This window comes from Camelina sativa, chromosome 15 (assembly GCF_030686135.1).
Source record: "Camelina sativa cultivar CO46 ecotype springtype chromosome 15, ASM3068613v1".
Taxonomy (NCBI): Eukaryota; Viridiplantae; Streptophyta; class Magnoliopsida; order Brassicales; family Brassicaceae; genus Camelina; species Camelina sativa.
In genome coordinates, this window is record NC_141894.1 from 5,255,358 (window position 1) to 5,270,132 (window position 14,775).

Genomic DNA, 14,775 nt, shown 5'->3' on the forward strand with positions numbered 1-14,775 from the left:
TGTTAATCCTAAAGGAAAATGATTGTAAATACACCCCTCTATATAAGCGAAGAAATGATGACATATTTTTCAAAATAATTTCGACTAGCTTTGTTTTTCTTGGTAAATTTTTCTTTTTTGTTTTTTATTAACCTTTTGTTTGACAAATCATTGTTCTTGAACAAGTATTGAAGGCAGTTTATTTGTTGTCTAATCGAAGCAACTATATAAAAAGATTCATAGATATTACCACGTGTTTTCGTCATCGTTTCTTTGAATTTTGTTTCGTTTCTCAATTTCATAATGTGCAATCTTTGACTTTGAAGTGTTAACAAAGTTTCTTATGCATAATAACTAAGATTTTTAGGATTAACAAATTTCTCATGGTGTTATTATTATTTATATTAATTTGCAGGACATGTATCATAAAAAAAAGATGAATACACAAATGCAAGATAACAACATAGATTATATAACACTAGATCAACTAAACAAAAAGCGTTCTTATCATCGAACGATAGTACGTCTTACAAGGAAGTGGAAAGCAAGAAATTTTTAAAAACACAATGAGCTCATTGGAATAAATTATCTCATAAAATAGAAAAAGGATATATTAAGGAAAATATATAGAAAATTATTAATTCTAAAAAATGTAAATACTCTCTTCTATATAAACATAGATCGTCTCATATTATTCATCTAACAAAATAATTTATTCAAAAATATTACTTTCAACTTTGTTCTATTGGTCAAACTTTTTTAGTGGAAAGACAAGTTTTTCTTATTTTTTTAAAGGGATATTTCCACCCACACCCACTTTGACACAAACAAATACCACCAAAACCCACTTTCCACTCTCTCTATACTTTCTACATGTAAAATTACATCTTACACCCTTTAACTAAACTAACATTCTCTTTCTACTTTTTCTTTTTATTTCCTTCTCATCTCTCTCTCTAACTTTTCTCTTTCTTTTTTAATATTTTTTTTCTTTAACATTTTTTTTCATTTTCATTACTAAATTTTAAGTTTAGTAACTTTAGTTGTTGACAAACAAAAAAAAAGTTAAGCAACTTGTAAATAAATATTTTTTGCACCTTTCAATATTTTTTCATTCCACAAAAAAAAATTCATGAATCTAATCTAAATCAAATACAATTGAATTGGTGTTCATAGTCAAATCAACAATTTCTAAGTTCAAACTAAATTAATTAAATAATTTAGAAATTAATAAATTTATTTAACTAAAATTTCAATATGAAATATATTGTTTGTCCACATACTTTAAGCTTAAATTAGATGCATAATGGATTAACAAAATATTGCATTCATAAATAGTTATCTATTTGGATAAGTTTTAAGAAAACTTTGATTTGTTACCAGTACCCCAAAATTCTATTGGTATCCACATGAACATGAATATATGGATTTGATTTTGTCGTTGTATCATAAACCCTAAATCTCTAGAACCCGCAAATTCAGTTGGTATCCACATAACTATGAATATATGGATTTGATGTGTTGCTAGTACCATAATTATGGTCATGTATTATGGATTTGATAACAAACTTTGATGTGTTATTAATACCCACATTTATGGTCATGTGTTACTAGTACCCACAAGTTCTATTGGTATCCACATGACCATGAGTATATGTATTTGATGTTGTTGTTGATCCTAAACCCTAAATCTCTAGAATCCACAAATTCTATGGGTATCTACATGACCACAAATATATGGATTTGATACTATCGTTGTATCATAAACCATAAATCTCTATAACCCAAAAATTCTATTGGTATCCACATGACTACGAATACATGGATTTGATATTGTCGTTGTATCCTAAACCCTAAATCTCTAGAACCCCCAAATTTTATTGGTATCCACATAACCATGAATATATGGATTTGATGTTGTCGCTGTATCTTAAACCCTAAATCCACATAAGTCATAAATCCTAAACTCTAAACCCTAAAACATCACCATGTTTAGGGTTTACTTTAAAGTCCATCCACCTTTTCTACCATTAAAATTTGGTTAGATATATACTTAGCTCGTAACCATAACACCACATAGACACTAAATCCATATAAGCCCAAAAACGTAAACTCTATACCCTAAATCTTAAATCCTAAACCCTAAACCATACACCTTGAACCCTAAATCCTAAACCATGAATTAAAAATATAGACACATCATCCACATACCTAAACCCTAAACTTTTAACCTTAACCCCTAAATCCTACACCTTGAACTTTAGACAATACAACTTGAACTCAAAACATAGACATTGAATCTATATACCATCTAAAGTCTAAACCCTAAACTATGGTGATGTTTGAACATGCAACAAACTTGTCAATAAATTTCATCTGGATTGGTTGTCCACGTGGTCAGAGTTTGGTGGATAGGCTTAGAGATTAATAATGACCATGTTTATTGTGTAGTATGCTTCTAGTGACACTTCTAAGTTCTAATATCTCTACTTCTAGCTTAAAAATAGTACAAAAATATTTGGCTAAAAGACATCTAAGTGCCACTACTATGGTGATGTTTGAACATGCAACAAACTTGTCAATAAATTTCATCTGGATTGCTTGTCCACGTGGTCAGAGTTTGATGGATAGGCTTTGAGATTAATAATGACCATGTTTATTGTGTAGTATGCTTCTAGTGACACTTCTAAGTTCTAATATACCTACTTCTAGCTGAAAATAGTACAAAAACATTTAGCTAAACGAAATCTATGTGGCTAATTTATCTTGGACAAATTTCTGCTCATGTAAAGAATGAGCAAGATATTATAAGATAAGTATCCATAACTACTAATCCACATGATTGATATTCAATGTTCTAAATAAATTAATGTTGTTAATTTTTATTTTGTTTATTAACCACTTATGAGTGTATATGTTTCTGGACCAACACAAAACATGAAGCAAGGAGCTCATGGTGTCTATGGATAATATGCTATAGATAAAGATCTAACCAAATTTATGTATGTATATTTTATATGAATAAACACAATTAACTATCTATTAACAATACTGCAATTGATTATCCACTTATCATTGAACAAATGTTCAACGACAAATGGATACTGTATAATCTAAAAATTCATAAAAAATATAGCAATATGTATCTTAAAATGTAGAAAATATATAATCATAACATTTATTTATATAAATAAATAGACAATTTGTTTTATGATAACCATTTAAAGTGTTAACAACAACAAAAAAAGAGAAAAAGAGAGAAAAGAAGGAGAGAAAGAGGAGAGGGGCAAAAATGTAATAGGAATATGGCCACATAAGGCAAAAACTTGAGAAAGTATAGCATGAGTGGAAAGTGGGTTTTGGTGGAAGAACTCACCATCAAAGTGGGTTTTGGTGTCTTTTTCCCTTTTTTAAATCAAAATATACTCCTACTTTCTACTTTTTCAGTTTGGAATAGGTAAGATTAATATGTTGATCCAAAAAAAAATAGAAGATTAATATATGCATCTTCTTTTTCTAATACTGTATTTTAAAATTTATTGTAGTAGTTTTAGATTATTTTATTTAATTTATATTTTCATCTCTGAATTATTTGAGATTCATATATTACCGTGCTTATAATTTTCTATTATTTTATTAATTATGTCAAATTAATTTTATTCTAATTTTTCAACCTTGATTAGTTGGTCATAGACCTTTTTTGTAAACATAATTGTTACTATTCGTTCAATCTCAAAAGGATATAAAGAGGAGAATGTCATCAACCTAAATTACCTAATGGTTGGATAAATTAGGCTAATCAAACACAAGCCTACAACAAACATAAATAGATTGGAAAAATATAATTTGTTGTTGATAGACCCATAGGAGCTTAGAGCCAGAGGCTACATCATGGTGTGTCAAAGAAACTTTCATGAATACATTGAGAAATTTGACATTAGTTACTATCAAAAGATTTTGTGACGTTGGAAAAGGGTCTTTAGTTTCATTGGTTGCTGGAGCAAACCACTTTGAGATAGCTAAAAGACGTGAACATGTTCTCTCCACACAGGAGGAGGGCAGAGCCGAGATTCTCTCTATGGTGGAGGAGGTTGGACGCAAGGTTCCTTCCATAAGGAAGGAGGGCAGAACCAAGGTTCCTTCCATAAGGGAGGAGGGCAGAACCAAGGTTCTCTCTATGGTTAGTCATACACTATTGTGATGTAATTTATTTTTTATTCAAAATTTTTTGAACCAACAATTTTAGTGATTAAAGAAACTATGCAAAAGTGAAAGTAAAGAGACATATAATAGTTGACTTAGTTTCATATAGACATTTTCTATGTGGTGGTAAATAATGTATTTGTAAAATACAATATATCTAGGTGTAAAAATACACTTTTAATGGTAACATACATAAAAGATCTATGTATATGTATATGGATATAAATTATTGTATTATAGCAAAAAGAAAATTATAAATAATCTACACTAAATTTTAATATATTTTTATTAAATTTTCTTTTATTTACAAAATTTTAAACCCACACATCAGACCGGTTCTTATCTAGTTAATTTATATTATTGATAGGACTATCACTACAAGAAAACATTGTGATTTTCTACAGCAGATTTTGAAGGAAATTGGAAGGAAACACCTGTTTCTTACCATTTTCTTACGAAAAATAATGGAGGTAATAGCCCGAAGGAAATCAGTTTTGGAAGAAATTTAGTAGGAAATTTCCTACCAATTTCTTACGAAAACATTTTCGTAAGAATTTTGTAGAAAAATGGAAAGACGCTTTCTAACAGTTTTCCTACCAAAATGTTAGTAAGAAACAAATTCCTACTATTTCCCTACCAAGTAATTCTTACTATTTTCCTACTAATTAAAAGATAAAATTAATTCATTAATTTCGAAAATTAAATGAAATTTTATAAAAAAAAACAATAATTGTTAATTAAAGAGTTTTATTAAATTAATTAAATAGAATTACAATTTTTTTTTCTTTAAAACAAAATAAACCAAAAACAATTATAATTCTCTCCGGCCATCACCAAATATCTTCTTCTCTTTTTGCTTTTCTTTGTTGAATCATAAGATTTACTTTTTAAGCATGGACAAGTGTTAATGGCGGCGAGATCTGGAAAAAAAAAAGTTAGATCTGAAATATAAGAGGAGTAAGGTGACGGAAAGCTAAGATAGAATTGAGATATGAAAAAACACAATTAGTAAATCATCTCATCATCATCAAATCTCAGAACAAACAGAAAACAATGACATGAAAAAACAAATTCGAGAAAGAGGAACACACCATAACTGAAGCGAAGAGATCTCGCTGAGTAAACCGAAAAAACAGATCGGAAGAGGGACGGCAGCGAAGACAAAAAAGAAGAGTGGTGAAGCTGAGCATGTGCTTCTGTTTCTATTGTGATGGCTTTGCATCTGAGCTTTTTTTTTTCTTACGCTTCTTTGATTCCCCAAGAAGACGAAGGGATGAGATCTTTGTCCTTCTGATTTTTTTTATCTCACCGTCTTTTTTTTTTGTTTTGGGCCTTTGGTAGTATTAATAATTATTTATTTGTTCCCTAAATTTAAAAAGAAACAAATATATATGCATTTACGTAAATATATATTTCTTCTATTAGTGTGAGAAAGTTTAAATAATATAAATTTTAGTGGAAAACATAAGGAAAGAAAAGAAAAACATAATGAAACATATGTTTGAAAAAGTAAGTAAATAGATTAATACAATATTTTGTAAATCTAAAAATAAATTATTTTAAATTTACATGTATATAGATTAAAAAGTTTATTTTGTGAATGTAAAGTAATGTAAGAGATTTTAAATTTATAAGTAAATGAGTTTAAAACATAAAACATTTGGTAGGAAATTGGTGGTAAACATTCATTCAATTGGTAGGAAATAAATTTTGAAGGCATTTGGAAGGAAATGTTTCCTACGAGTTTCCTACGAAATTGCTTCGGTACAGTTTTCGTAGGAAATTGGAAGGAAATTTTCCTACCAAATTCCTATTTAGTTGCTTCTATTTTCCTACGAATTTTCCTACGATTCTACGTTTCGAAGGAATTTTGTAGGAACTTTTCTACGACTTTCTTATGAATATATTTTGTAGGAAATTTCTGACTAATTTTCTACGACAACTCCTTTTTGTAGAATAATCGTAAGTTTTTTGTAGGAAATTTTTTCTACTAAAATTTTGGTAGGAAATTTGGTAGGATTTCACCATGTTTTCTTGTAGTGTATGTTGTTCAAAGAATTTTCAAAAAAAATTATTATTTTATTATATTATTAAATTGTGTCCAAAATTACATTAGTCTAACTTGAGACTAGAAAAATATATTAATTTACAGAAATTATTAATTTACTAAATATTAATTTATAGAGGTTATATTGTATGTAATTGGCAATACTAATATAATCAAGAAAATAAAATATTTGTAGCGTATAATATTTATATGTCAACAGTTAAAAATTGCAAACTCAAATTAAATAAAAAAATTATAGTTATGTTTACTCTCGTGTGTGATAAAATATTATACACTTGAATGAATGATTAGATATTATACAGAGGTTAGCTGTTATATGCACATGAGGAACATGGAAGCATTAAATTGTTCAGATTATGGGGTTTTATAAAATTCATAAAATGAAGTTATTCAAAATAATCATGTCTTTGCACGACATCGTCGTCGTACCATGCATTGCGCATGGAAGCTTGAAATCCTATTATTATGATTTCTAGCTGTAACTTTGCACGACTGTTTTGACTGGTTAAATAACTAGAGACCAACTCGTTTTAAATTATTAAAGTCTTTTTACTAACTCTCTGCAGCGACCTCCTTCGATTTGGAAAATAATGTTTATTTTGTCTCATTTATGACCATATGTACGATGTTTAATAGTTGGACGGTTGGACCATATGTAAGTTTGGTGTCTTTACTTAATAAAATATTCCACACGTGAAACACTGTACCGTCCTTATTTGTCTTGTTCGGGACGAATCGATAGTTTCTTCGAATGGGTTAGATATTGCTGCATGGTGGTCGGGCTTGCTGCCAATCTTCAGCTCGCTTACCGGTCCCGGAGACGGCTGTTCTGGCTAGTCGGTTTGATATGTGGTGGTGACCAGACCATTGCACAAATCAATAGCGGACCCAAGATGAATTTTAAACCAGGTCAAACATAAGTAAAAAAATTTTTTGATGAGGGTAAATGTGTTTTTCTTCTTAATAACCATAAGGGAAATTTGAAAATTTACCCAGGTCATATGAACTACCTTGGTTGTACGTAGGTCCGCCACTGGCACAAATCTCTCTTGTGGCCGCCAACTATATATTGGGAACAAATCAACGCTCCCCCTATCCTGTTTCCTTTTCTAATAAGTAGAATAAAATTTTTTTTAAAAAAAATAAATAATTACTGACGTGGTGTTGTCGATATATCGATGTAGTATCCTAGTTAGCTACATTAATGGTTTAACTAACGACATCCATAGATTTATTGGCTTTTGCCATATTTTAAAAGTGTATATAATAGATTCAAAGTAACTTAGTTTGTAGGGGAACTAGCTGTTTTTCCTACTTATGCTATCCTTAGATTGAAGGAGAGCTATGGCCTATGCATGCGGCGTAATGCTTCTACCTAGTATCTTATAAATTATTAGTGTTTAGAAAACGAATATAGAAAAAAGAAATAATCAATTAACCCTAGCAAATAGCAATCATAGATTCTTCTTCCTTCTTCCATCTTATGTTCTTCCTCTATCCTCTCTACTGAACATCCTTTCTCTTCTTGTACAATATTATCTATTTCTTTCTCTGGTTTTGAATTCACCATTCTTTTCGTTCTCAAATAATCAATTTTGCCTCTAGATCCTATACCTATTTAAGAATTCATCATATAAATTTGGATTTTATTAGGTAAGTTTTTTCTTTTTATTGTGATTATCTATGATATAGTTTTAACGTTTTGCGACCAGAGCCCCATATTCAGGGCTTGACTGGTTCAAACGCTGCGGTTGCGGTTGCGGTTGCGGGAGATTGCAGAAGCAGACGATTGCGGTTTTAAGCGTTATTAAGCGTTTTGAACGATTGATTTAGCGGTTTAAAATTGGTGCATTTGCGGGAGGTTTACGACTGGTTGACCAGCGGGTGCAATAGCGGTTGGAACATAAATAAATGTGATATATAATTATATATATGTTTTAAAATATCAAAAACTTTATTAAACTTGATTTATAATTAAAATTCATTAAAAATACTAAAATAATTATTAAAAAAACAAATAAATTTCATAGTGATTATTACTTTATGCATTTGAATTTTTACCAAAACTTTAATCAAGTAATTTGATAAATGACTAAACATATGTTTTAGATCGTAGATCTTCTTTCTTAAATCTCACACACTCAATAAGTTCCGTGGGGCAGTATTTGCATCAGTAGTTATGATCAAGCGAGAGTTGAGAAGAGTCACTCGTGATTTGTTTTTATATTTTTCACAAATAATCTTATTTTCTTAAATTTCTGATGAAATATTATATTTATTTAGATTTTTTTGAACTTATGTGCGATGTGCCATTAAATTTACATCAAGTTTTCCGGGTTATTGTTAATTGAAATCTTATTTTCTTCCAATTGTTTATTTTTTAATATTCTCAATCGTATCTGTAGTTCATTTTCTCTCATACTTAATGAATAAAATAGTTAGGTAAAAGATATATATAAAAAATATATCATTATCACTGATTTGTTTCAAGTTTTTTCAGAAAAAAAAAATTTCAAACGCAAACGCCCGCAACCGCAAACACTTGCGGAAAGCAGCTTTTGGAATTCAGTGGTTGGGAGCGATTGGGAGCGGGTGGGAGCGATTGGAAGTGGTTTGTGTGATTGGCATCAATCGCTAGCAACCGCTACCACTCGCAAACGCAGCGTTTGCGGGAAGTAGCGGGAGAACCAGTCGACACCTCAATTATATAAATATTGTTGTATCGTGTGCATCTTAGTTACATTCTTCTTCATTTAAGTATGTTTATGCTAATTAATATATATTTTTTCAGTAAAATGTCTTCTAAAATAATAAGAAGTGAGAAAGGTGGTGCTAAAAAAATAAGAGAAAAGAAGAGACAAGAAGCACTTACAAAGTCTCTAGCCAATTCGATGTTAAGGTATATTAAACGAACTGAAACTTCTAAAATTGATGAGACTTCAGAGGAGATCAACAAAAACAACAGTAATGAGGATGTTGTACCTGAAAATATCCAAGATAGAAATATTAGTGAACATGCAGTCAGAGATGAACATCATTGTGAAGAGAATATGAATGATAATGAAAATAGGAAAGAGAATAAAAATGAAGATAAGAAAGCTGGTGATTTTAAGGAATATCAAATCTCACGGAATGTTAGTAATCCTGAAAATTGAGAAAAAATTGATAATAAGCTGAGAGATTTTTTGGTTGAAAAAGATCCAGTGACAAAACTTCCAACTGATTATCATTTTCCAAGAGATCATATTAGAAGATGTTTCTCTCATTCATATTATACAAGAAGAATAATGAATGGAGAGATGCAAGATAGGCAATGGTTAGTTTACTCAAAAATAAAATGTAAGATCTTTTATTTTTGTTGCAAGTTATTTACACATGACAAAAATATGTTGGATATAGTAATTGGAGAAATATTACACAAATGTTCAAGGAACATGAAAAAGTCATAAACATATCATATATATGTCTAATTGGATGGAGTTAGAAATACAACTAAAGAAGAATAACTGATTAGCATTTTTGTCATGTGTAAATAACTTACAACAGAAATAAAAGAAACAACGATGAAGAAAAAGAGTAAGAAACGGCTTCTCATTATTCGCAACCTTTATTTGGGTTCGGTGCTGTATTTTTAGATATTTTTCGTTTCAGTCGTCGACATGTCAATTCGTAAATGTTTGGAATTTATCCATCTACAGTTAATTCGCCGTGTACCGGATAAAATTTGTTCAAATTGGTTTGGTGCTGGTTTAGTTGGTACACTGTTTTAATTTTACTTCAATTAGTGAACACATTTTTTACTACTTACTATTTGACTGGGATGCATTTTTTTTTTTTTTTTTTGAACAAAAAAAAAAAAAAAAAAAAAAAAGTATCGATTTGAGTTTTAGATTGGTTTGATTCGGCCTCAACCGGTGTGGTTAAGCCACCGCCTATCTTTTACACTCGAAAATGATGCTGGAGATAGTGGCACGTTCTACGAAACGTGTCGGCAGAGTTGCATAGAAATTGTCAAACACCTTTACTTGTATTCGAAGTATATCTATCTACACACTTTTTTTTGTCTATGCAATCTCATCTACCAGAGCCCATTTAAAGGCCCACATATAACAAAATTGCAACAAAACTACTGTTATTGGAAAGACAAACCAAGTTATTGCAGCAGTCATATAAATAATGGTAACTTCGTGGAAAAGAGTTTTATTCGTCTGATATTTTATCTGTATTGGATACAATACAATACTCCTTACTTATTATATAGCAGCGTCGAGGAGGCCATTAACAAAGGACCTTTGGTTGTAACAATCAAGGTTGCCTCCAGGATTAACCCCAAATATGTTACAATACCTCTGATAAAACCCTATACGATCCGCTACTCTCCCGTCTTGACCACGTCCGCACTCCAATCCACCGTTAATGATGTTCGTAATCACCCCGTAACCTGGTAATCTCCCGGCGGCACGGTCAGCATCTGACGGCTGCCATTGGCCGGCGATAACGGCGTGGCACGACGGTTTTGGAGGCTGAGCAGTCATCCAGAACCAAATCGCGGCTTTGAAAGCGATCACTGCGTCGTTGGCTACGAGGTCAGGGTTGTTGAGTAAGTCAACTCCTATGGCTCTTCCGCATTGACCGTAGTTGTAGTTCCACGTCAGCTGCATCGGTCCTCGTCCGTAGTAGCGTTTGTCTCGTGCGCATGGCCACGCGGCACTTGGTTCACAGTAGTTTGAAGAAGGATCACGTTCTTGCTTGAAACAGTAGCCCCATGAATATGGTCCGTCCGGTGCTGTTGGCCACCCACCTACACGTGTAATGTAACCATCCGTTTCATCAATAAATAGTCACAACTTTACATTATTTAGTAATGTAATTAATTTGGAGGAATATTCGTAAGTTTCTTGATTGTTTATTTGCGTTTAATTATGTAGTCTGTAGATCTTTTCTAGATAGATCTAATTGTTAATCAAAACTTACCTGTGGTTTCGTGGGAAGTCTGGCCGAAGAAGGCGGCGACCTCCTTCTTCCTTGCGGCTGTGTCTCCGGTGGTACCGAAGCCAGGGAAGGACTTTGCAGCGTTGATAAAGGCGTCGTAAGTGTAGAAACCTTTAGCAAGACAAGCAGCGTCGTTCCTATGCTTAAGCATATCTTCGAATTGAGATCTTGAAATGATACCAGAAAGGTCGCCGCCGGGAGGAGTACCGCCGGGAGTGCACTGGCTTTGACAGCCAGGCTGCTTACAGTATGGTTCGGTGTTACCGCACCATCCGAACTCACTGCAGCATAGACCGTTGGGACAGAGTGCTCCTCCGGCTTGACGACCACATTGCTCGGCTGATGAAAGTGATAAAAGAAGTGAGAAGAGGAGAAACAGCAAAAGATTAGTCTTCATTTTCCTCGAATGGTTTTCTTTTTCCATTTTTTTGTACGCATCAAGGATATATATATAGTAGCTAGTATCCAATATTCAATTAATATGTGTGTTAAATCACGTCAAGTTTTCTGATAGTTTATAGTTTGATATGTCTGTGGAGTATGGCTATGGGAAAGAAACAGTATTTTTGAAGGTTTGTTTTAAAATTTTATATTCCTTTTCTGTCAATGTTAGGTTAGATGTTGATTTGTGTTGGGAATTATCCATATCTACAAGCTAGTGAATAGTAATAATATAATTTTCTACGTATGAAACTGTGTGCTAAATTTGGTAGAAGAACACTAGTTTTAGAAGACCATATAAGCATCACAAAGTACACTATTATTTTTTGAGTTTTAATTCTTTATGTAAGCGGTGAGAACTCAAAATAAAACACTTTTGTAAATATATCTTTACGTGATGAATGGACATAAGGCCGTGGAAGTTTTGGTGGTCGTCTGAAAATACGTTGCTCGAGTTGCGGAATTAAACGGTGTGCACTAATCAATCATATTCTCTACCTCTTATTTTGATGTACTGTATACACAATGCTTGACTTTTTCTATGACAGGTCACAGGAGTTGCAAAAATAGTCAAGAATATGTATAACGTGGGAGACATGGAAATAGACGTGTCCAAATCTTTAACTATGATTCTTTGAATGTTGACAAAACAAAATTTAACTTCAATTATAGATACGAGGCGGCTGGGTCATGATCAACTTTTTTTTAAAAGGAAATCAAGATTTCGAGAACGAATTATAAGGTAGCGTATAGCGTTAATGTTATAATGACTCAAATATTAATTCATGGCATTGAAAATTTCCAACTACTCGTGAAGACTTTCTCTCTCTCTCTCTCTTCCTATTTTAATGTTTTATCCAACGTACGTGTCTATTTTTACAAACTATGAAAAGTCCAAAACATCGACGAAACCTTCTTAATTTTATAGTAAAACTACACATTACACGTTGACGGAGTCTTTAATCTCCATCACTGTGGGCTGCGCGTTGCAGTCACTTTCAGGTAAAACAATATATATGATAGTGAGAGCAAGTTTATTGGGAGGTTCATATAAGGGGAGTTCTTAATTTTTTTATGAATTAATTGTGTACTGTTTGGAATATAAGAATCCATGATCTCTTAGATAAAATTTTCTCTTTTATTGGTAGGTTCTTATTTTGGGTCTCTTATTTTTTAAAATATTGTTTTTTTAAATTTTAAATAGAACAGAAATGGTATAAATATGTAAACATTTAAGATTTTATAAAATTTAAAAATATTGCATTTTAATTAATTTTCAAAGATACAAAACTAGAATTATATTTTTTGTTTCTGAAAAACTTTGAAAACAGAGGTTCTTCATCTGTTTTGTTAAAGATTTGTAAATGAGAATCATAGGCAACTAATATAGAGCACATATATTACACAAAATGGTGAGAAAACATTACAGCAACATTAACAATGTTTATAGAAAACCACGAATTGACAATGGTTTAGCAATATTTGAGATTTCTTGACTATTGTTGTGAAGAAAGAAATAAGTAAATTTTGGTGGAGAGATATATGGGCGGCCATTTATGTTTTTTTTTACTACTCTCATTTTTTGTTTTCTCTAACTTATACAAATGAGAATATGCAAACTTGATAACAGAATAAGCCCAATAAAACCAACAACTACATGTTTCCTCTTCTTTACAAGCAAAGAGTTTAAAAGAGATCATTAGAGTAAAGTATTAAGAGAAGACACTAATTAGGCTGGAGACGAGGGAGACGTTGCATTGATCATTCCTCCCTTCCTGCGCATATCATTAGAGTAGACATATGCACCACAAAGAATGAAGAAAATAACTTGCTATTAATTAATGAGATTACCAACAACGTAAAAGCGTTGAACAACAGTTTCAGATTTTGACTAATTAACCCCGCTACCATTCCTCCCTTCCTGCGTATATCAATCACCAAAGAAAAAGAGAATAGAATCTGAGAGATTGTTTTCATCATGCGTAGTTGTTTGTAGAGCAAACCAATCCGAGGATAGATATGCCAAACCCGTTGCAGAAATCGCTGCATGGTTACCTGTCAAAGATCAAACGAGAGACAGAGAAGCTGCAACTCTCGTCTTCCCATTCTTTCTCATCCTCTAAGAATTGGGTGCTTAGTAAGCATCCCAAGAAGCTCTCCTTCTCCTTCAAGCACAGACGACGCAACAGCAAGACCAGGTTCAACAAAGACAAACCCGTTTACCAGGACTCCGCTCACGCCGCCACCTTGTCCGACATTGATCGTTTTCTTGAGGAGAACTTCAAATCCCTCTGCATCCGAGACGACCAGGAGGTTAACCATGAAGACCACCGGTTGACAAAAAACAAGGAGAAAAGGAAGTCCCCACAAGACACTGATGATAAATCAATCAGATAACATCAACACACATGAAAGACAGAATCAAAACGAGATCATAACATTAACACACACCCATATCAGAACAGAACCATCAACAACAACACCAAAGAGAGAACATCATTTGCTAATAATATAAGGCGATCACAAGAATATCAAAAACTGTCTCTTCCAAGGAGATCGTGATCATCGATCAAAGGCATCACTTAAAATAACCATAAATTGGGATCCGAAATCAAAGAACCCTAATCATAAAACACTAATCGGGATTACAATCTATTGTATTGAGAAACTTACCCTCTGATTCCAATTGACTCAATCTCTTCCGATTGAGTGGACTCCGAATTCAAATCGCCTGCTTCATGTCACGGAGACGATTCAAGCATCACGATGGGACACAGCCGAGTCATTCCTTCGCCTCCGTTACGCATCTCCTCTTCCTCCAGAACCTTCGACTCCAAATTCTCGCCTTTGTCGTTTCGAGTCTTCGATAGCGAGAGAAAGAGGGAGAGAGACGAAACAAATAAAATCTAAAATTAATTGCAAGCCAAATTTTTTTCCCCTTCTCTATTATTTTTCCTGGCCAACAGCAGGTTGACACGTTTCGTCTCTTAGAACAGAATTGGGGTTTCTATATAAGAGGCTCCCTTGCATTTTTTCTTTTTTTCTGATTAATTTTTTTCCAACAAAACACTAAAAACTCTCTTATGAACCCC

General features: G+C 32.3%; 1 protein-coding gene, 1 long non-coding RNA gene and 1 pseudogene across 2 annotated transcripts; 1 reads left to right on the forward strand and 2 right to left on the reverse strand.

Moving 5' to 3' along the window:
• Positions 1-4,912: 4,912 nt before the first annotated feature.
• LOC147926289 (uncharacterized) lies at positions 4,913-5,549 on the reverse strand. The gene is made up of 2 exons (XR_015583008.1): positions 5,274-5,549; positions 4,913-5,102 (listed from the first exon to the last, which is right to left on the reverse strand). It is a non-coding gene; the product is annotated as an uncharacterized LOC147926289 (long non-coding RNA).
• Positions 5,550-10,434: 4,885 nt separating this feature from the next.
• LOC104745468 (basic endochitinase B) lies at positions 10,435-11,799 on the reverse strand. The gene is made up of 2 exons (XM_019237265.2): positions 11,225-11,799; positions 10,435-11,051 (listed from the first exon to the last, which is right to left on the reverse strand). Exons 1-2 carry the CDS (start codon positions 11,664-11,666, stop codon positions 10,504-10,506), a joined length of 990 nt encoding a protein of 329 aa, XP_019092810.2. The 5' UTR covers positions 11,667-11,799; the 3' UTR covers positions 10,435-10,503.
• A 1,903-nt stretch (positions 11,800-13,702) lies between these two features.
• Positions 13,703-14,080, forward strand: LOC147926290 (transcription repressor OFP14 pseudogene; annotated as a pseudogene).
• Positions 14,081-14,775: the final 695 nt, after the last annotated feature.

What these genes read in the sequence shown, in the direction of transcription:
- LOC104745468 (XM_019237265.2), bottom strand. Translation starts at nt 11,666, where the DNA reads ATGGAAAAAGAAAACCATTCGAGGAAAATGAAGACTAATCTTTTGCTG. An exon ending in GACTTCCCACGAAACCACAG is followed by an intron (nt 11,052 to 11,224) that starts GTAAGTTTTGAT and finishes TTACACGTGTAG; the next exon opens with GTGGGTGGCCAACAGCACCG.